The sequence below is a fragment of the Sphaerulina musiva genome (assembly GCF_000320565.1).
Source record: "Sphaerulina musiva SO2202 unplaced genomic scaffold SEPMUscaffold_1, whole genome shotgun sequence".
Taxonomy (NCBI): domain Eukaryota; kingdom Fungi; phylum Ascomycota; class Dothideomycetes; order Mycosphaerellales; family Mycosphaerellaceae; genus Sphaerulina; species Sphaerulina musiva.
Genome location: NW_016017383.1, coordinates 3285155 through 3306445, shown reverse-complemented (window position 1 = coordinate 3306445; position 21291 = coordinate 3285155). Strand labels below are relative to the sequence as shown.

The 21291-nt window shown below is 53.8% G+C and overlaps 9 protein-coding genes across 9 annotated transcripts; 4 read left to right on the top strand and 5 right to left on the bottom strand.

Annotated features, from left to right (window-relative positions):
• Positions 1-1262: 1262 nt before the first annotated feature.
• SEPMUDRAFT_146412 (uncharacterized protein) lies at positions 1263-6441 on the bottom strand. The gene is made up of 4 exons (XM_016903638.1): positions 5332-6441; positions 4770-5253; positions 4354-4631; positions 1263-4298 (listed from the first exon to the last, which is right to left on the bottom strand). The coding sequence occupies exons 1-4, from the start codon at positions 5920-5922 to the stop codon at positions 3777-3779; spliced, it is 1875 nt and encodes a 624-aa protein (XP_016765489.1). The 5' UTR covers positions 5923-6441; the 3' UTR covers positions 1263-3776.
• SEPMUDRAFT_146410 (ammonium transporter 1) lies at positions 1263-6441 on the top strand. Its single transcript, XM_016903637.1, has 5 exons — positions 1263-1768; positions 1874-1955; positions 2023-4631; positions 4770-5253; positions 5332-6441. Exons 1-3 carry the CDS (start codon positions 1708-1710, stop codon positions 3422-3424), a joined length of 1545 nt encoding a protein of 514 aa, XP_016765490.1. The 5' UTR covers positions 1263-1707; the 3' UTR covers positions 3425-4631; positions 4770-5253; positions 5332-6441.
• Positions 6442-7109: 668 nt separating this feature from the next.
• Positions 7110-9240, top strand: SEPMUDRAFT_146408 (uncharacterized protein). The gene is made up of 4 exons (XM_016903636.1): positions 7110-7309; positions 7373-7483; positions 7613-8751; positions 8886-9240. The coding sequence occupies exons 1-3, from the start codon at positions 7157-7159 to the stop codon at positions 8528-8530; spliced, it is 1182 nt and encodes a 393-aa protein (XP_016765488.1). The 5' UTR covers positions 7110-7156; the 3' UTR covers positions 8531-8751; positions 8886-9240.
• On the bottom strand, positions 7110-9332 carry SEPMUDRAFT_130128 (uncharacterized protein; the record flags this gene model as incomplete). Its single annotated transcript, XM_016902338.1, has 3 exons — positions 7110-7483; positions 7613-8751; positions 8886-9332. 2 exons carry the CDS (start codon positions 9330-9332, stop codon positions 8704-8706), a joined length of 495 nt encoding a protein of 164 aa, XP_016765487.1. The 3' UTR covers positions 7110-7483; positions 7613-8703.
• A 631-nt stretch (positions 9333-9963) lies between these two features.
• On the bottom strand, positions 9964-12424 carry SEPMUDRAFT_146407 (cell cycle control protein). The gene has a single exon (XM_016903635.1). It carries the CDS (start codon positions 12400-12402, stop codon positions 10375-10377), a length of 2028 nt encoding a protein of 675 aa, XP_016765486.1. The 5' UTR covers positions 12403-12424; the 3' UTR covers positions 9964-10374.
• A 195-nt stretch (positions 12425-12619) lies between these two features.
• Positions 12620-14966, top strand: SEPMUDRAFT_146406 (Nop domain-containing protein). The gene is made up of 2 exons (XM_016903634.1): positions 12620-13039; positions 13121-14966. The coding sequence occupies exons 1-2, from the start codon at positions 12707-12709 to the stop codon at positions 14624-14626; spliced, it is 1839 nt and encodes a 612-aa protein (XP_016765485.1). The 5' UTR covers positions 12620-12706; the 3' UTR covers positions 14627-14966.
• A 2-nt stretch (positions 14967-14968) lies between these two features.
• On the bottom strand, positions 14969-15359 carry SEPMUDRAFT_138059 (uncharacterized protein; the record flags this gene model as incomplete). The annotated part of the gene is made up of 3 exons (XM_016902861.1): positions 14969-15138; positions 15209-15262; positions 15338-15359. The coding sequence occupies 3 exons, from the start codon at positions 15357-15359 to the stop codon at positions 14969-14971; spliced, it is 246 nt and encodes an 81-aa protein (XP_016765484.1).
• Positions 15360-16618: 1259 nt separating this feature from the next.
• SEPMUDRAFT_146404 (uncharacterized protein) lies at positions 16619-17546 on the top strand. Its single transcript, XM_016903633.1, has 2 exons — positions 16619-16681; positions 16802-17546. The coding sequence occupies exons 1-2, from the start codon at positions 16634-16636 to the stop codon at positions 17513-17515; spliced, it is 762 nt and encodes a 253-aa protein (XP_016765483.1). The 5' UTR covers positions 16619-16633; the 3' UTR covers positions 17516-17546.
• Positions 17547-17678: 132 nt separating this feature from the next.
• Positions 17679-21038, bottom strand: SEPMUDRAFT_146403 (uncharacterized protein). Its single transcript, XM_016903632.1, has 3 exons — positions 20675-21038; positions 20491-20588; positions 17679-20433 (listed from the first exon to the last, which is right to left on the bottom strand). Exons 1-3 carry the CDS (start codon positions 20855-20857, stop codon positions 17874-17876), a joined length of 2841 nt encoding a protein of 946 aa, XP_016765482.1. The 5' UTR covers positions 20858-21038; the 3' UTR covers positions 17679-17873.
• Between the last annotated feature and the right edge of the window lie 253 nt (positions 21039-21291).

Here is a 21291-nt window from a genome sequence, read left to right as displayed (position 1 = left end):
AGGACAGAAATACAGTTCTTTGTCGGGGTTGTAAAAGGAGATGTTCGGAGCAAAGCGATAAGGGGAGAGATGAAGCGTGCTGGGTGGTGTGATATTGATATTGATACCTGTAGGTACCTACCTTTCCTGAATGATGAGAGAGAGATTTGTGAAGCTGTTCGGGAGACGGGAAGTCTACTACTAGCAAAAGGCGGCAAGCGGGAAGAATAGCCGCTTAGAGACGCGGGACCGAGGCCAGGGTCAGGGGCTAGATAAACTCAGATAAGGCACGGGTTCTCGGCGCCCCACTGCCCCGGGACGTTTGACGTCTGGCATAGATATCTTTCCCTCCTTTCACTACCTCCTACATGTACCTACGTACCTACGTACCTTGTACAGATACTATGTAGTCTTGTCACATGTACATCACAAAAGGTACGAGAGATCCGCAAACACCCCCAACGCAAGGCCAGAGGGAGAAAAAAGAATATCCAAGGCGAAACCGTCACGGCACCGCCCAGCCTCACACAAGAGATAAGATGCGATGCGCGTCTCCATCACACATCGCGTCCTGCATGCCAAGCATATAGGCTGGGCTGGGCTTGCGTCTGCGAGCGGGAAGCTGTGGTTGGCTGAGGTGGGCAGGAGTGGAGTGGAGTAGAGTGGAGTGGAGTGAGAAGGGAAAGAGTGAAGAAGCAGAAGAAGAAAGAAGAAGTGGAGATGCTCGCTAGAGAGAATTGATAAGATCGACTTGGGAAAAAGTGGAGTTTTTCCAGGTTGTCTTCTAGCGTGCCTTTTACCTGGGTGAGAGAATGTCAAATGGGAAGAGGGAGGAGTTTCAGTTGGAAGGATGTCCTAGAGTCCTATGGAGGTACCTGCTACCGCCTAGGAGAGAGGGAAAGAACACCCAGAGAGGAATGCGCCTTCCTTTTCTCGCCTCGCATCGCCGTGAACCTCGCCCCACTCTGTACCTGCACCTGCACCTGCATCCGCACCTGCATCTGCACCTGCCGCTCACGAAAAAGAAAGGGAAAAAGAAAAGAAAAGGCGCGCGGCTCTATTCCCCATTTGGGGCGGATGTTCGAGCGGCAGGATCCGGTTGAGATGATGATGTGCTTCCAATTGTTATTTCACATCCACCTCCACCACCTCCACCACCACTACCACCAGGTCCACCACTACCACGTGCACGGCAACGGGAAACTACCGAACATGCAGGACGTGCACCGTGAGCAGCATCCCACATTTCCCATCTCGGTCATTCATACCATGCCTTTCCCCCTCTCCCTCTCTCTCGACACCTCTTGACACTCTTGACACTCTTGACACTTCGAGTCCCACCTCGCCTCATCTTTTGATTGTTGATCTCATCCCATCACTCACTCACTCACTCACTCACTAGTACATGTAGTAGTGCCGAGTCTACTGCCATGTAAACCCTCCCACGCCCGGCATTCGAGCAACCCGGCACTGCAAGAAGCAAATCACTCTATTATGCTTCTGTCACCGTCAATCCTCCTCCATTCTTGATCTCTCCTTCTGCCACCCGGCTCCGCTTCGAATCTTCACGTGGCTTCTTTGCACCAGACCACCAGACCACCAACTCCCGAATCTGGGACATCTCTCTCTCTCTCTTTCTCTCTCCCTCTCTCTCCCTTTCTTCCTCTCTATCCCCCTCCCTAGGAACAACAACATCATCCACCTCCAGTCGACCTCCTGTCCCCCAATATGAGCGTCGCCAAATACAATGGCACCGCGCCCACTGGTGGCGACTCGCTCACTGAAGACCGTATGTCCTCCAGTGCCCGCCTCCCCTCACCCCTCACCCCTCTTCACCTCCACTCTTCTGATCCCAGGAATGTAATAACCAAACAGCTGCTCACCAAAAATGCAGTCAATATCTACTATGCGAGCGGCGACATCGCCTGGGTCATCACCGCCACTGCCCTCGTGCTGTTGATGATTCCTGGAGTGGGGTAAGTCAACGACTTCCTGGCCGTATCGCGAAATGCCAATACACTGTACTGACATGTCGTCTTCCAGCTTCTTCTACTCGGGCCTGGCTCGCCGCAAATCCGCCCTTTCTCTCATCTGGCTCAGCACCATGGCCACTGCCGTCGTCAGCTTCCAATGGTTCTTCTGGGGCTACTCACTGGCCTTCAGCCACACTGCATCCTCCTTCATTGGCGACCTGTCCAACTTTGGCCTGCGAGATGTCCTCGCCCGTCCGTCCGTGGGATCAACGCGCATTCCCGACCTGCTCTACTGTGTCTACCAGGGAATGTTCGCTTCCATTACCGTCGCCTTGGCCACAGGAGCCGTCAGCGAGCGAGGCCGACTGCTCCCTTGTGTCATCTTCATGTTTGTGTGGACCACGCTCGTCTACGATCCCATCGCCTGCTGGACCTGGAATCCCGCTGGCTGGTCATATAAATTGGGAGGTCTGGACTTCGCTGGTGGCACTCCCGTGCACATCTCCAGTGGAACTGCAGCATTGGCCTACAGTTACATTCTGGGCAAGCGCAAAGGGCATGGCACGCACGCACTCAACTACCGTCCTCACAATGTCACCTACATTGTGATCGGCACCGTCTTCCTCTGGGTCGGCTGGTTTGGCTTCAATGCGGGAAGCGCATTGGGTGCCAACCTGAGAGCAGTCATGGCTGCGCTCGTGACCAACCTCGCCGCATGCGTCGGGGGCGTCACTTGGTGTCTGGTCGACTACCGCCTCGAGAAGAAATGGAGCACTGTCGGCTTCTGTTCGGGCGTCATCAGCGGTCTGGTCTGCGTGACACCGGGATCGGGCTTCATCCCCGCCTGGGCGGCCGTCGTCTATGGATTGACGGCGGGAATTGGATGCAATTTCGCCACCCAGCTCAAGTATTACCTGGGTGCCGATGACGCCCTGGACATCTTCGCCGTACATGGCATTGGCGGTCTCCTCGGCAACCTGCTCACGGGCTTCTTCGCCGCCGACTACATTGCGCATCTGGACGGCGTCACCAAGATTGATGGCGGCTGGATCAACCAACACTGGGTTCAGCTTGCCATTCAATTGGCTGACTCGGTGACGGGAATGACGTACTCTTTTGCCATGACCTGCATCATTCTGTTGACCCTGTCCTTTCTCTCTCGTTGGCTTCCCAGCCTGAAGCTCCGAGCCACTCCCGAGGAAGAAGAAGTGGGAATCGATGATACCGAGCTCGGCGAGTTCGCCTACGACTACGTAGAGCAGTTGCGTGACGTGAAACCAGAAGGCATGCGAGACCACGACGACTTGGAGAGCATCGAAGGGGACGGCCGGAGTGTGAACAGTATCAGTCCCAGTATCAGTCGTGGGCCTCCATCGCCTCTGCACTCACAACCCGTCGAGACGAAGCAAGAGTATCCCCTGACACATATCAATCGGGAGCCTCGGCCGGGAGGCCACGATCACCCCAGCTGACTACATGGTCGCGACCGACCGAGAGTGTACAGCGTGAGTGGCGGACGTCTCGTTCCGAAAGACTCTGCTCTGGCAGAATTAGCATCGTAGAGGAAAATCATTCTCACCAACGATGAGCAAGGCGTTGGATGCAATTCTGCACATCCTGGACAGAAGAATGGAGAGCCCGTCGATGAGACATGGCTCGGATGCAGCCCATTTCTCTTCGAAACTCTGCGCAGTCACCCACTAGTAGTGGGTTGTACGTTGTGTCGCAACAGCTGCGCTTGCGAATTGTGCCCATTTGAGCTACTGCATGGTGCCTGACTAAGAGGAGGACGGTGCGACTGTGACGACGAAGCCAAGATTTCGGCTAGAGGGGAGGATTTTGCGGGATGACCGGCTCTGCAGTGGTGGTACCATCCGACGTCTTCTGATGGACAGCATCGGATGTCGATCTGCCCGTACGATCCAAGTACTGCTTGAGACTCTTCTCCGTAGGCTTGCAATGTAACCAGACCTCATCGCCCGCCTCGATGACTCTGCCTTTGCGCTTATCCTCCCGGCGTGACAGTTCGCGAAAGAGGCGAGGACTCAGACGATAGAGCCACTCGTGCGGAATGTGCAGCCGCGCCGCGATCCATTTCTCGTTTGTGGGCTTATGTAACAGGTTGGACGAGATGCGCTCGAGCGGATTGGGCGACTGCTCCAACAGCTTCTCGTTCTGGTACGCTCGATTCACCGCGGCCAGGTCTGCGGGTAAGGTTTGATCGAGGAATTCGAGGGAAGCATTAATGTTCAAATCCAACGCTCTCCGTGGACATGCCGTCATCTTCAACAGCAAACTGGACACGTGCGGATATAGCAGACTGAAGTCCGACTGCGAAATGTGTACCTACATTGGTGTTACAGACTTGCGCATCCTCGTCAGAACATGTTGTTCCACTTACTGTGCCACGGATCGTCAAGAGCCATGCTGGACTAGGCAAGGGTTCACTCTCGGCCTCTTTGACAATCGATTCCACGAGCTCAAAGTTGCTTGGCCAATATGTGAAGGCTTCGCTGTTGATCGCCAAGACAGGTGCTTGCACTCGCTGCTTCGGTTCGTTGTCGTCCGCTCCTCGAGTTCCGGCGCCCCAGACATCGTAGAGAATGCCTTGCGAAACGTAATGGAATCGCTCGCTCTGCCGTAGAATGTCGACTGTGGTTGCCGCTCCGAACGAGTGTCCTGGAGAGAGATGAGATGAGCACATTTTCGAAACTGTATAATACCTGTATCTACTACCAAAAGTTACAAGTCCGACCTGCGGACAGAGTTGCTAGCAGTCTATTACAAGCTTGGGAAGGGGGAGGGAAAGGTACTGACCAGCAGCTGTGACGTGGTCGAGTCGAGCTCGATCTTTCCATTGCGACCAATCTACACCCTCCAGCCCATGACGCGAGCTCCCTTTGTACCCCTTTCTCCTCAGATTTTTGTCGGAAATCATTTGACCATTACCCTTGATGATCTCGGTAAAGACGCCGTAGGCTTCCTCAATCTCCGCCAGGCGCAAATCTTTTTGTGCATCTCGAAGTTCGGTATCCACGCCTTTCTCGTTCAATGGAGAGGTATCGAGCGGATTGTCCTTGGGGAAGATGTAGTCTATGATACTGTACCCTCGTTCCTTCTCATGGGGATCGTGGTCCAGTTTGCCTCGAGTTTCGAGGTCGCTTGCGCTTCCCTCCCCGCGCTTCGCATGATTGATGTACGTTCGTGGACCAGAACCGTCACGATGCTCCACTGCAATCACGATAAAGCCGTAGCTGGCAAATTCACCACAGACTGAAGAATACATGGTCCTGGTGCCCCCCTAGAAGAATACGGTGCATTCACGTCAGCAATAGTAGTCTGAGACATAATGAGGACAAGTGATCAGTGATGGATTTACCAGCCCATGGGAAAACAGTATCACAGGAAACTGAGGTTCGTCCGACGAGCTCTCGTTCGGCTTCGTACCCGCCTCGTGCTTGGCCTTCAAGCCTTCCGTCTTCGTATCCGCTTCTGGAGCCCAGTAGCGGGCAATGGGTGCATTTCGAAAGGCCGGGAGCTTCGTGAGCATTGTGGTCGCAAAGACGGGAACAGCCAATGAGCCTACGCCCGCGAATTTTCCATATCCTTGAGCAATCGAGACTCGGGGTCTGCCGAGCCAGAGCTCCCGAGAGAATCGACTGCTCGTCTTCGGAAGTTTCTCTTCTTGGTCAATGGCAGCGGGATAGTAGATGGTCATGAGCACGGTCTCGAGCTGCAGGATGTGGCGTTTGTTGCGAGTGATATGCGAGAAGGCTCTCGGATTCGAGGCCGGACATTCAATTTCCATGCTACCCACAGGATAAGGCCCCGTGTATGTAGGGAGTGTCTTGCCAGGAACCCATGGTCGATCTCGAAAGCCTCGGGGAGCGCGTCGTTTGGACTTTTTGGCATGTGGCGGCTTACTCGATTTCTCTGCGCCCAGTTCAGGGCGGCCTTTTGAGGGACTCATTCCAAAGACGGTGGGAGAATGCCCAGGCACGCGCGACGGTTTAGTCGTGTGCTGTCGAGCATGTGTCGAAGGAGAACGTGGAAGGTCAGGTACGTGATCGACGTGTTATATTAGCAGCCGAGAATAGAGCGAGTGACAGGACGTCATGGCGGTGTTTCCACAGGCGGGTCACCATCCACTGTCGTTGACATGATGCCCGGCGGCCACGTCGTTACGCGGGCGCGGGTGGTGCAGAGGGAGGGAGAGCACAGGTCGAAGCCAATTATGGCTACACGGCGCAGAAGGGATGACCGGTTAGGAGGTAGCAGGTAGGAGTTAGGGCAAGTAGGGCTACATGTATGGTGTGTCGGAGAAATGTACCTCCTAGAAGGTGGGAGGTACCTGACCTATGCGTGCGTGCAGTGACGTCGGTTTTGGGTTTGTTGCCTCCGAAGTTGTTCCAGCGGACGGGGAGGGTGGAACAGCCCTGAGCAGAGAAGGGTAGGGGAGGCGGAGGTGGAGGTGGGGGCGGAAGAGAGCATGGCGGTGACTTGGCGAGCGGGAAGTGATGTCGACGGTATGGATGCAGTATGGATGCAGTATACAGGTACCTGTAGGTAAGGTACATGTATGGACAGAGATGTGCTGTAGCTGCCAAGACTCACAGACAAGCGCTCTCTCGAGATGCTTTGGGACCCTCCGGTGAAAATCGATACAGCCTTTTCGACCGTCTGCCTGGCTCAAGAACGTTGGTATGCCTTTAAGCTACCTCCTAGGCTCAACTGCCCTCATCGTATGTATGTGCTGACCTTTCCAGGAGATCGACCTTAGTCGCTGTTAAAGTAGCTCGCGCAAATGCGCGCCAAGTGGACAAGGAGTTACGACTCCATAGAATGCTCGTCCAGACAGGTCGTGAGAGTGACTCAAGGAAGCACATCGTCATGTCTATAGATGATTTGAGGCAGACCGGGCCCAACAGAGAGCATGATTGTCTGGTATTTGAGCCCATGGGTCCAAGCCTACCGTAGACAGTAGGTGGGGTACCTGAGTTCAGGTACAGGTATGTAGCTGCAAGGTAGAACTACCTGGTAACTACTACTATACTCGAGCTTCGTGGTGGCCTCAGGCACAAGACACTCTCTCTCTTGCTGGAACCTGGAAGGTACTTAGGTAACTTACCTTACCGTACCTCACCACTACCTACTACCATCCACACCTCCTACACACACCTCATCAACCGCCACCGCCGCTCAACATGGCCCCACGAGCACCCTTCCCGGCGGATCCTGACGACTTTGACTCGGATCCGCGCATCTCATACTCCAAGGAAAACTCATCGTACCTTCTCGAGGACGAGAATGGCGACGAGTGGGAATGGCTGGCGGGCCCAAGCAAGTGGAGCAAGACGGTACTACTGCTGCATTACCGGTCGACCGTGCCCTCTAACTATGTGTTTGTCGACGTGCTTTAGATGGACGAAGCTCTCATGAAGCAGCAAGCCGAGATCTACAAGGTCGCTGGCGTAGACGACGAAGCGCCCGCTCTCGACCCCATGAAGAAACGAAAGGCCAACCAGGACGATGTGAGGCCCCTCCCCCTCCTTCTCCTCCCCCTCCCTCCTCCTCCTCCTCCTCCTCCTCCTCCTCCTCCCCCCTCTTCCCTGCTCTTCTGGCCTCGCAGCGCAGAAGATATCACTAACGGTCTGCTGCAGTCCGAGCCCAACAAGAAAGCGAAAGCCAGTGCCTCGGGACCTGCCACCTCCAGTGCGCCACGCCGTTCCACCGCCGTCTTCGTGTCTGGTCTACCGAGCGATGTCGACGTTGACGAAGTCCGGGCCTGTTTTCAGAGATACGGCATCATTGCGGAGAGCCCTGACGACAACGAGAAGCGCATTAAGCTATACAACGACAAAGACGGCAACTTCAAGGGCGAAGCCCTGATTATCTACTTTCGACCAGAGTCGGTGGCCATGGCCATCAACATGCAAGATGGATACGAGTTCCCACGCGATCCCGATCTCCCGACGGGCCGCATCACGGTCGCAGAAGCGGATCATAGCTACAAGCGCCACAAGGAGGACAGCGTTAAGGACGACACTGTAGTCGAGGATCGGAATGCGGCCTACAAAGGAAAGCCCTCGAAGGTGAAGACCAAGAAGAAGGCCGAGGAGATGAACAGTCGTCTCGCGGACTGGTCCGACGACGATGTCTCGACGATGAAGCAGACTTCTTCTCGTGCCGACAAGGTGGTGGTGCTCAAATACGTCTTCACGCTGCAGGAGCTTGCCGACGACGAAGGTCTGCGAGAAGACATTATGGAGGATATGAGGGAAGAAGCGGAGAAGCACGGTGACGTCAAGAATATCACCATCTTCGACCGGGAAGAAGACGGGGTGGTCACCATCAGGTTTAGCAATGCCATGGCGGCCAGGGCATGCGCCGACGCCTGCGATGGCAGAGGCTATTCCGGTCGACCTCTGGCAGCAACCATTTCAAATGGCGAAGAAAAGTTTAAAAAGTCATTCAAGAAAGACATAGACAAGGAGGCAGAAGAGGCCCGGCGATTAGAGGAGTACAGCAAGTACATTGAGGGCCAAGATGGTGCCGCAAATGGAGGAGTCCAGTCCTGAGGATAGCGTGAGCTGAGCTTTCGAGCGTTCGATTTGGGCTTTCATATTGAAGGATGAGCTTTCGCATTTTGCACTCCTTCTTGCAGCTAGCGGGCGCTACTGTTGCTTTCGTACATCTAGATACGTTATGTATACTTAAACTGCAAACGAGCTTCGACCCATCATCATTGCTCTCAATCGATATCCATGGGGTCCTCGAAGTCGGATTCTTCATCCACGTCCTAGAAGATGTCAGCCCCACCCCCATTACAATATATTGAGCAACAAAAAACGCGTCGTCTCCATCAATACCTAGTGAGAATAGAACATGGAAGTAAAAGAAAGAAGAAAGAAACAAGAAAAAAAATCCCCTCACCATCGGATCCCAACTCTCATCCCTCTCCTCCGGCGGCACCAACGTCGCCCGAAAACACCTCTCCAACACCTCATTATCCCTCTCCCACGGCGACCACTCCCTCAACACCTTCCACACGCGCTCCGCCGTCCTCCTGCGCGCCTCGAACCTCTCCAGTCGATCCCGCAGCAATAATTGATCATAGTCCGAGTGCGCATGTCGACAATGCGCAATGACAATTGCCGTGTAGCGTTTCGCGTTGGAGAGTTTGGAGTGGCTTAAATTGTACGTGAAGCCTTTGGAAATGATGAGGTCGAGGAGACGTTCGAGAATGAAGTCTGGAAGGCGTGGGAAGAGATCGGTTAGTGGGCCGCGGTTCCATTCGCGTTTTCGCGCGAGTTGGGAGGAGAGAGGGAGATTTTGTTGTTGTTGCTGCTGTTGTTGTTCTTGCTGTTGCTGTTGCGGCATTAAATATCTTGTGCGTGGCCCTCGAGCGCGCGAGGCGGCGTTGTGGAAGGCGTAAGAAGAGTCTACGAATGCGTGTATTGATTGCATTATTGGGTTGGAGGAAAGGCGCGCTCTTCGATTCCTTGGCAGCCTGTGGTAGTTCTAGTTCCTGATGGATTCGAATATATCTGTATTCTCTACTCGGTAATAATCGCCCGCGATTGACTGACATGTTCTCGCATGTGGTGTTGTGAACCGTTAAAAAGAGGGCGGTGTTCCCGTGGGCTCTTTCTCTACGTACCGTAGGTAGTGACTGCTCGCGCAAAGGTGCTACCTACCTACCCTACATGTACCTGCCTTACTTGGCTGCCGTTGGCACAGTTTCATCAAAGCGAAAGCAGAAAACATTCAAGCAGCAAACGTCTACAAGCGACAACATGGATGCCTCGATGGTGATGGCACTGGAAGGGAAACGGAAGCGGAACATTCTCACGAACGTGAGGAATTGAGTCAGCAATCTTGGCTTCTCCATTGGACACTGTGCTTAGACCGCAGTGAGAGGAGTTTTGATGCAATGCAATACCATGACACCCCAACAACGCTGTGCTAAGCCCGAGGGTCGAAGACTTCACCAGCATTCGTACTGAACACTGCCACTTCATACTGCACCTGCTTTCCTCGTCCGTGGTTGTACTCAGGAGCCGACGGAAGTCCGAATATGCGCGCAGGGCGGTCGGATCACCTACGGAATGAAATATGCAGTGTAGGGGAGCTGACCTGAAACTCACCTGCCCGCCGAAACGTCTTTGATTTTGTTGCAGAAACATCCATGTGCCTGGAGCTTGCGAGGGTGTCTGCGATCCGCTTGGACATCTCACGAATCGTTTCCAGTCATCCTAAACGTCGACGAAAGCTCAAAGTCAACGCGTCACCATGCGTGCTCAGTCAAGAGCACACTTCGCACAGCTGCTTGAGCCCGCTCACTCCCGGTCCCTCTCCTGCGAGGGACGCGCAATATTGAACAGTGCGACCAATGATGCAGTCGCCGAGCTTCACCACGCACTCAACCCGCGGCGTTGGCCTGCGACTGCTTCCACTGTTGCGCCTGCGCCATGAGCTTGGCCATCTTCGCGCTACTTGCGTCGTCCGCTGGGAAAACATAGTCCATGTACTCCTCGAAACTGCCGTCGTCCAGCTTTCTCCTCTTCTTGACCTTCCTTGGCAGCATCTTGGCCACCTTCTCGATCTCCTCAGGGGAGCCATGCGTATCTTCGAAGCTCTTCCACGCAGCAAGCAAAGAGACCCGCTCGTCCACCAGTTGTCTTTCTTTGTATGCCTTGTGCGCACGCTCAAACACTTGTCTCGCTCTCGCTTTAGCAGCATCAGACACGGGTGCGTCTTCTGCCTCAACGGAGGACTCCTCCGCCTTATCGGGAACGTTGATCTCGAAATGGGCATACGAGATCCAGACTTTGACGTGCTGCGTCTTCTGCAAGAGCCTTTCGTACAGATCGCGCGTTTTATCGAATTCGCCCTCTTCCTCTTCGAAATCAATGTACGCTTTCCATGCCAATTCGGGCATATCCAGTTGATCCTGCTGAATGGCCAATTCGAAAATGGCACGTGCACGCTCCAAGTCTTCCAAGCCTCTCTCCAATTCCGCAAATTTGATCCAGCCCTGGGAATTACTAGAGTCGAACTCAATCCACTTCTCATACAGCGTCCGACAACGTACAAACTCGAATAGCTTGAGTTCGAGCTCGATGTAGGATCGGAAGACTTTGTTCTTCGGGCAGAGTCCAATGGCCATTCCCAAAGTCTTCCTAGCCCTATCCAGTTCTTGTCTTCGAAGGTGAAATTGCGCCTTCAATACCCAGATTTTGGCAAATGTGAATTTTTTATGCGGCACGATTTTGATCGCCTCATCATAAACCTGTTGAGCGCGGTCCAAGTCCTTGGTTGTGAGCTCCTCATACATGGCGTAGAAGATCCAGAGATAGATGTACCGTCTCCAATGGCGCTTCTCGTGTGAAGGGGGCATCTGGGCGATCGCGCGTTCATATACATCTCGGACTCGGTCAGGATCGCCTCCAGCTTCCTCAAGGCGGGCGTAGTCGAACCAAGCGTCGTAGTTCTTGGGATTCTCCTTCACTTGCTCCTCGTAGAGCACCCGACGCTTTGATAGCACCACATCTTCTACTCCTTCGCGATCTCCAAATTGTTTCTCGAAGGTGGTATACGACTTGTGGAGCGTGGCAGACTTGGAGCGCGGCATGCGATCCAGAGCATATTTGTAAATGGCGCGAGCACGCTCAAATTCTTTCAGCTTGGCCTCGAATCTGGCATACGCAATGAACAGCTTTTCGTCCATGAATTCGTCTCCGAGCGTTTCGATGGCCATGCCGAACACATCCCGGACGAGGTCACTCGTGCCGTTTGCCTCTTCAAAGCGTGCCCACTTGATCCAATTTCTAGGCTCCGGGTGTACAATGGTGAAGCGCTCAAAGATGTTACGTGCACGATCGAACTCGCCATATCTCGTCTCCAATTTGATGTACGCAGCCCAGGCAGCCTCATCGGGCTCCCAACTCATCCATCTCTCGAATACTGCACGTGTGCCAGCCACGTTTCCCAGCATCTCCTCCATGTAGACATATTTGTACCACAGCTTGTCGACTCTCGGCTGAATAGTCACTGCGCGATCGAGCAAGTTTCGGGCGTGATTGATGTTCCTCTCCTTCATCTCTGCTTCGATATACCTGACCCATAGCTGGACATTTGTCGGCTCACAGTCCAAGGCACGCTCGAAGACTGAGCGCGCGCGACGGTACTCCTTTTGCTCGAGTTCCCAGGCGGCATATCGGAACCAATTGCCCATGTTGAGCCTATTGCGGCGGACATAGTCTTCGAACTCTTTACGTTTCCGGCCCTGGTATTCATGGAGCTCTTCCAGATCGGCAAACCGCTGCGTCGGCGCAGTGAGAGCGGGTTCCTGTCGGTCCACAGCCTCTCGCAGCAGCTGTTCAGCAGAGATTTGCTGCGGCGCCGGCGCCTTGTTCTTGACCCGCGGAGGGCCACGCGAGGAGTCCATGGTGGCGGTGATTGTGGCGGCGTGCGACAGTGAGGTGGGTGTAATGGAGATCAGAGTAAGAGGAAAGACGTGGAGGAGGAAGAGAGCGCCGAGAAAAGTCCGAACCCCGAATCGCGTCCGCGTCACTTTCACAGGCGTTCGGCGTTCGCTATTCCGCTACCTCCTACCTCCACTCCACAACATCTCAAGGGCCGGAATCTGCGATTACCTTACATACTGCCACGCCGACAGTCATCTACCACAATCCTACCGCTGGTCAATATCTCGTGTGCAGCAGCGCCTTGTGCGCTCCGTGTCCCCGACCATGGCCACTGTTGCCGATGAGTTGTTGAACGACTTTGGCGACTCGGGCGACGAAAACGATGAGCACGCCGTAGAACATGAGTTCCATTTGGGCGATACGCAAGATGAGCACGCCGCCGGCTCCCAGAATGGCGATATGGACCTCGACGGCGACGAGGAAGCGGTGGGCGATGATGGAGGAGGCAGCGACGGAAACGTACCGGGCCATCTCAAGATGGACGATGACGAGACCGCGGAGGAGACCAAGGCGCGCGTGGAGAAGCTGGAGTTGCAGAGCGTGACTGATGTGCGTAGCGTTGCTGGTCTGATGAAGCAGTTGGATCCTCTGCTGAAGGTAAGTCCCCGTTCCCACCCTCCATGTACATGTCATCGGTAGTTTAATCTTGCGACTAGTCCTGACGAGTCCGGTGCACAGGACATTGACCACTACAAGAGCTTGCCACCGGGGCAGGAAACGCGGAACATTGGCAACATCGAGGATAATCCCGAGTACAAGCTGCTCACGCAATCGAATACGCTGTCCACGCAGATTGATGGGGAGATCATCCTGGTGCATAAGTTCATTCGCGATCACTACTCCGTCTGCTTTCCGGAGCTTGAGACTTTGGTCCAGAATCCACTGGATTATGCCAAGGCTGTGGCAATCATTGGCAACGGGCCCATGGAGGACATCAAAGCCATCAGCGAGAAGACGGACAATCTCGTTGGGCAGTCACTGAAGCAAGTGCTCGACAGCCCGTCTCTCATGGTCGTTACACTCGAGGCGACTAATACTGCCGGAACACCTTTGCCCGACAACGAGCTGGCGACCGTGCGAAGGGCATGTCAAATGGTACTGAGGTTGGACAGCGCGAAGCGAACGCTCACGGACTACGTGCAATCTCGCATGTCGATGTTTGCCCCCAATCTCACTGCGCTCATCGGATCTTCCACTGCGGCACAGCTCATCAACTATACCGGGGGCATCATAGGTCTGGCAAAGACACCATCTTGCAATATTGCTCCATTAGGCAACAAAAAGAGCGCTCGTGGCGTAGGTCTTGCAACCAACGTTGGCATCCGAAACCAAGGAATTCTCTTTAATAACGACATCATTCGACAAATACCTCAAGATCTCAAGGTCCAAGCCATGAGAATTCTGTCTGCGAAGATCGTGCTCGTGGCACGTACAGACAGCATACATGCCTCACCCTCAGGGGAGTACGGTCTGCAGATGGCCGAGGAAGTGGAACGACGAGTCAACAAGCTGTCGGAGGCACCGCCGAATAGTGGAATACGAGCACTTCCCGCGCCAGATGACAAACCTAGTAGGAAGCGCGGGGGTCGAAGAGTGCGCAAGATGAAGGAAGCGACCGCGATGACTGATTTGCGAAAGGCCCAAAACAGAATGGCTTTTGGTAAGGAAGAAGCTGAAGTCGGCTTCGGAGACAGCTCCAAGGGGCTAGGCATGATTGGTGCGCAAGATGACGGCCGTGTGCGTGCTACACAGATCGACCAACGCACCAGAGCAAAGTTGTCCAAAAAGAACCAGGGCTGGGGTGATGCCACTCCAGCGAATTCCAGTGGTACGACGACATCACTGCGAGGCTTCCAAGGTGGCATCGCAAGTCAAGGCGCTCTCAAGGCACAAGGTCTTCGAGCTGCGGGCGTAGGCAGCGGGCTCAAGACCAATGTTGGGGGCTCTGGTGGAACTGCTACGAATGTCGCCTTCACACCGGTACAAGGCATGGAACTGATTGACCCTCGCAAACGCGAAGAAGCCAACCGCAAACGCAAAGCCGATGAAGACCGATGGTTCAAGAACGGCACGTTCACTCAAGTTGGTGGAGGTAGCATGGCACCTCCCCCAGTTCCGAAGATCGATTCTAGCGGTTTCAAGGTCCCTGCTCTACCCGTTAAGAAAGCGAAGACTGGAGGTTGAATCAGCTGTAAAAGGACGATGGGCCCTTTCAACCGGTTTCGACATTGGACCTCGTCCGACTCTGCGAGCTTCAAATGAATGGCGGGGATTCGAACGGGAGCAGAGTGGCGCTGATCATCCACGAGTATCATAGGTGATCTGAAGAGATGGGCAAGGCCACATAGTCATGTGCCCTGACTTACCCACATCCATAATCAAAAAAGACATGCGCACGGGCTGACGAAGAATTGTCACAGTAGACAGTCGTTCCCGAAAATTGCGTTACGCATGGATAATCGTTATGACTGATCAGTGATCACCTCATTATTTCATACAGATATCATCCAGTCGTATCTAGAGCCCCTATGATTTGCCGCCTTTCCTACCAGCCTCGACTGGATCAACCTTGCCGCCAGCGAATTGGCCCTTGCCAGAGCTTCCGCTGTCGGCACTCTCCTCACTGCTACCGGAGCCTGAAGTGTTGCCACCCTTCTTGCCAGCCTCCACTGGGTCGACTTTGCCCTGAGCAAACTCTGAAGAAGCGTTTAGCGCTGCGTGCGTCCATGTGGGAGCAGACGAGAGCCTAGAGATATGTATACTCACCACCAGTACCGACACGCTGGTCAGGCTGGCCGTCCTTGCGGAGACCGTCGTGCTCTGCGAAAGGTTAGGTCACGAGTCATGGAAGACGCAAAAAAAAACAAAAATTGCTCTTATAGGCATTCATCGTACCTGTTGGCTTGTAATCGGACATGATGATAGTAGAAAGGTGAGGTTGATGTGGATGAGCCGGGTGGTTTTGATTGTTTGTTTTTGTGTGAAAGGAAGACAGGAAAGAAAAAAAGTGCTTGAGAACGTCGTAGAGCTTGCTACTTATACCTACCTGACCTCTCGTCGATGGAGAGAGATGATGATGATGATTACCGTATGATGATGACCATACTCGACGTAACTGCCCCTAAGGTACACCTACCTCACTTCCTCACGTGTGACGCTACCTAAGATACATGATGGCTTTCAATTGCTCCCCGCCCGAATGGAACATTCCCCCCGCGTGAACTACTGCGATCCTACAGGAGGCTGGGCATGCACTAATAGGAGGTACCTGAGGAAAGAAAAGGTTTATAAATCATTGGTCCCTGTCGATCTGTGTTACTCTCTCTATTCAGGTACGAGATTCAATCGGGAAATGCACGAATAGGCTTCTATTCCCCATCGTGCCGCTCTCTCTCTCTCTCTTTCTCTCTCTCTCTCTCTCTCTCCACGATGTCGATGAAGGCGTTGCGTTCGCATCATAGACTAGGAGGGAAGAGGAAGGACATAGGTGATAGAAGGTTTTGGGATCGGCGCTACGTAGACAATTTAACTCCTAGGTATACTTATGGTATCGTCGTCAGATGAACGTCAAGATGATTACATTCTTTTGTGATTTTGGGCATTGTTGGAGTTGGATACATGTACTACATTAACGTACTGTACTTATATGTACAGTTGTAGGTGGATCTGGATGTACATATAGGAGGTAGGATCGAGTTACAGCTAGATAGTACAACTATAACAAATCCTCAACCTGGTCTCGTTGGTCGTCTCGCCTCTTTTTTCGTCTTTGAAAGAGAGTCGGTTGGAGGAGGACGGGAATGTAGAGGGTAAGGTAGTATATGTAGTTATTCGATCAATGTTGTACAAGTCGGTCCGCTGTCTATTAGCTCATATACTCTGTAAAGTGTCATACTAATGAAACTTGATCCGAATTAGGTACTTCCGCATTGTATACGACATCAGTCTGACTTCTTGTTGTTGTTGGAGTTCTAGTTAAGTCGTACGTAGTGACATAACATGCGGGTGCTGCCGACAATTCGCTTCGCAAGAGAAAATACTAACACCTGGCGACGACGGGGTATTTCTAGTCTACCTACCTACCGTTAACCACAACTTTTGTTGAGAAAAAAGGAATCAGCCAGTATGACAGCCATCAACTCCCGCTTCCAGAGGTCGATCCTCATCATCAATCCGAATACTACGCAATCCATGACCGATGCGTTAGTGCCACTAGTAAATTCGCTTGGCTTCGACACAGTACGCATACCTACCTTACCTTACCTTATATATCCATCCACGAGGTACTGTAATATAGACACACACGCACACGCTGACACAACACTTTCCTCTCTCCTTCCTCCTCTTCCCTCTTCAAAGACCCATTTCGAATTCTTCACAGCCCCCGACGGAGTCCCCTCCATCAACAACGAAGAAGATGCCGCCAAATCCGCTCAAGCCTGCCTTCCCGTCCTCACCACCCAACTGAAAAACTACGATGCATTTCTCGTCTGCTGCTACTCTCACCACCCCCTCGTCTCTCAACTCCGACAAGCCCTCGAAGAAGAAGAAGAAGAAAAAGAAGGCAACCCTCTTCTTCCCAAAAACAAGCCCGTGACAGGAATCTTCGAAGCGTCCATCGCCACTTGCATCCAAAGCATCAACATGTCCCACAAATTCGGCATCGTATCCACCGGTTCACAATGGGAACAAATCCTCTCCGAAGCCGTCTCCACCATCCTCGGCAGCAGCGACAGCAGTAACGAAACCTCCTCTCCTTATTCCACTACTCGCTACGCAGGCTGTCAAACAACAGGTCTCAACGCAGATGAATTACACACGACGCCTCCCGCCGAAGTGCGATTACGCATGAAAAACGCCACAAAGAAATTATTGCGAAATGGCAATGCCGGCGGCGGCGGCGCTGTGAAAGCGATTGCGTTGGGGTGTGCGGGCATGGCGGGCATGGATGCCATTGTGCGTGAGGCGTGCGTGGAAGAGTTGGGGGAGCGAGAGGGGAGGGGGGTGAAGATTGTGGATGGAGTGGTTGCTGGTGTGGTGTTTTTGGAAGGGGCGCTGAGGTCGGGGTTGTGAATTTACTTGCCTGTACTTACCACTAGTTATTGTACCTGACCTACCGTAGTATGGTAAGAAAAGTTGCCGCTTGTGAATGTAAATGACCATTTAATTCAGCGTAAGCGGGACGTGGCAGAGATGGACAGCATGGACGCATCGTGCTCGAGCACTTCACAGACGGGCTGAATCCTGTTATACAAGGACTTATCTACTCCTGTCGCTGGCATCATCTAGCTCTCATCTTCCTTCCGACAAGCCTCAAGACAATAGCCAACGTGTAGTGCCAAAACACGTCCCCAAGACACGTCTCCAAGACACGTCCCCAAGACACGTCCCCAAGACACGTCCCCAAGACACGTCCCCAAGACCGCCACGCTCATTCCTTCGTCTCATGCATAGCGCCTGGTTGCGTGTGGACCGTTACTGGTGTAGGTGGAGGTTGAGCCTGGATCTGGGGCCGGATGATGGGTGCTGGGGGCGACAGAACTGGTGGGAGGCCGACCGACTCAGCACTCGACATCACTGGCGACAACTGCATCTTCTTCACCGGAACGCTGCTTGCTGCTGTCGCCGACTGCTGGCCAGGACTTGGCGCAAGTGGCGTGACTGGAGGGAGTACCCTTTGGTCGCCCACTCGTTGTGCCAAGGGAGGGGGCACAGGGCTCTGAGGCTGATCATGCTTTCGAGGTATGTCGTTCGATCTCGAAGGCCATGGGCCACTCATGCCGTCGACAGCAACCTGAGTGGCATTCGGAGAGGCTCCATTCGCATGAGATTCACGCATCTGCGGCGTTTGCACGTGAGACGCATAATGTTGCTGGTAATTGGCCACAGCAGAGGACATGGGAAGATGAGCTGATCGTGGTGGCGAAGACTTGACGGGAGATTGTTGCTGTCGTTGTATCGGAGGGGGTGCCAGATCAGGACTTCGCTGCATCTGCTGTGCAAAGTTATTCGTTTGCATTTGCTGTGGTGGCTGGTAGGGATGCTGAGGTTGCCACTGCGGCTGTGGTGTGTAGGATGGTGCCGCCATGTTGAGCTGGTTCGGAGAAGGTGAAGGTGGCTTCGCTGCTGCTTTGCTGGGCGACTGGAAGCCGTTCATCAATTGGGAAGAACCTGGCCTCTGCTGCATGTGCAAGTTCTCGTTAGGCTGCTGATAATGTTGCCACTGTTGCGGGTTATGCGAGTGCTGTTGTTGATGCGGAAACATATGCTGGGCCTGCGGCGGATGGCCACCTGCAGTGGCGATAGCGCTATTATGCGCGTACTGATGCTGCTGGTGATGCGATGGTGCTCGCTGTCCGTTTCCGTTCGTCAATGGCAGCTGAGCTTGGGAACGTGGGCCATTCGGCTGGCCGTTGCTCTGCGGTACTTGCACAGATCGTGGTGCAAAATTGCTGACTGGCGGATACCTATATCCCGCAGTCTCTTGTATCTGGGTCTGCATCTGCGCAGGAGGCGACTTTTGGTAGTCAGCTGTATTTTGTGGTCCAGTACCTGGATAGTACGAAGTGTACAGCTGCTGCATATGCTGCCCATTCGCTGTGACTGGGCGGCTGCCACTCTTCTGAGTTTCGGGAGTATCACTCGATCGATTGTGCAGCTTCAGCGGTGGAATCTTGGGCTTCTGAGCATCCGCTTCTTTCCGCTTGCACGTCCCGCAGATGAAGGTGAACGTCTCCTGCTCAGCCTGCTTGGGCGTGTATCCATGACACTTGCTGTGTTGCCAAACATTGCACCTGTCGCATGCTATACTGTGCGATCCATCATCCATGTTCTCGCCGTGCTGTCCACATACTGAGCAGTCGAAATACCAGCTGCCATCCTCTGCGGCAAGTTTTTCGAGTTCTTTCTTGTGTTTTTCGCGCTGCGTTTGTCTCTGGCGTCCAGAGGCGCGCTTCGCATCAGCATCAGCATCATCGTTTGGTACGTCTTGTGATCCGGCGCGTTCGCCTTCCGCCTCTAGCCTCGCTAACTCCTCTTCGTGCAGGATGCGTTTTGCTTCTCGCTCTCGCACACGCTGCTCTCGTGTAAGACGTCTCGACTCGTGGCCTTCCTCGATACGTTTCTGTCTCTCCTGCTCCTCGCGCGCCAGTTTGAGCTCGTGCTGTCTCTGCTCTTGCGCTTCACGCTCTTTCCGCGCCTCGGCTTCCTTGTCTGCCTTGTCTGCTAATCTTGAAGATCGCTTGGCAGTCGCCATCTTCTGGAGATTTTCGAGCTCGCGAACTTTCTTCATCCGCTTTGCCTGTAACGCTTCTGCTCGCTTCTCGATGATGGGCATAACGTCCTCTTCAATGGTTGCACGAAGCTGCTTTTCGTTGGGATCGCGGGATCGGAAGATGCTAGCCATGAATTCCTGGTACTCCTCCAGCGTCACGGCCACCAACTCCCACGTTTTCCTTGTAAAGCCATAGCCAGCGCTATCCGGGTCCTCGGGCGCAGTCTCGTCGCCGCCGTTGGTCATCAGTGTGTCTTCGATCGCGGTGTTATCTGCTTCGGGCTGCTCCTCAAGCTCTTCATCTTCGCTCTCCTCAAGCTTTCTCCGCTTACTTGCGCGTGTGCCCCTAGAGGGCGTCTTTCTCTTCGATTTGCTGGCACTCTTGGCCTTGATCTTGGGCTGTGGCGTTGGCGGCGGTGGCGGCTCATCGGTGCGTCGGTACAGTCTATTGTCGTCCAGCACATAATACGAGCGGTCTTCCTTGTCCCAGCCTAGGGGTTCGATGCGCCAGCTGAGATGATCCTCCTCTTGAGGCATCATGCCTCGTATACGCTCCGCATTGCCCAAGGTCCACACACTCAGTTGCTGCAACACTTTCACACGAGTGTAGATGTCCAAGTCGTTGAATTTGGTTGGCTCCTCATCATCGCCAAAGGGATTGCGATGTGGTGCCTTGGCGAGATACTGGCGGCGCGTGTATTCGTCGAATATTTCGAGCCTGGTCGTGGTTAGTGGCACGCGTCAAATACTAGAGTGTGCCCTTGAGATCACTCACGTCAGGCCGCGGTGCGACGACACGTATTTGAGAAGCTGCAGCCCAATGCGGGCCAGCTTCTCACTTGGAGTGGGCTGCAGGCACTCGTGCTCCAGGTCCTAAATGCGCGCATTCATAATCAGCATCTTACATCTCTTGTAACGTACTGGCGCTACAAGCGTCGAGTCTCCAAGGTGTCGCGTACCTCAATGTCGAGGTCGTCGTCGATCTTGACCACATGTCCAAACAAGAAAATGTACTGCATCAGGCTGGCAAACTCCCACATGTTCCGCAGCGTCGCGCGCATTGCCTGTGTCTCTGGCGCAATAGTCGGCTCCAGCGCCTTCTCGAGCTGCGCAGTCTCGGCGGTGCGCTTATATCGAGGCATAATGGCAGCCCTCGCGCCTGCGGGCGAGTCGCGGAAATGTCCAGTGGGCGTGATGCTGAAGGAGGATGGCAGTGCTCGGGGATAGTCTTTGGGAAGGATAAGGTGGAGATGGACGAGGAACGGCGGTGACTGTGTTGAGCAGCCAGTGCAGTGCGAGCATGGGGGTGACGGGAGGTGTTCGGTGGACCGTGGACGGTCGTGTATGGCGTCAAAGGACGGGACGTCGGACGTGGAGGTGGAAGACGCGAAGGAGAGTGCCAAGCAACTTGTGTATTCTGGCTCTAGCGGCTCGCTTATCTCGATCTCAATTGACAGTATGGAGGTACCTCCTGGTAAGGCACACCCATCACAAGGCACCCATGATGTAGTACCGATACAGCAAAATCACACCTAGGTGAATCTGATGAATTAAGGACAACAACAACATGCATTCC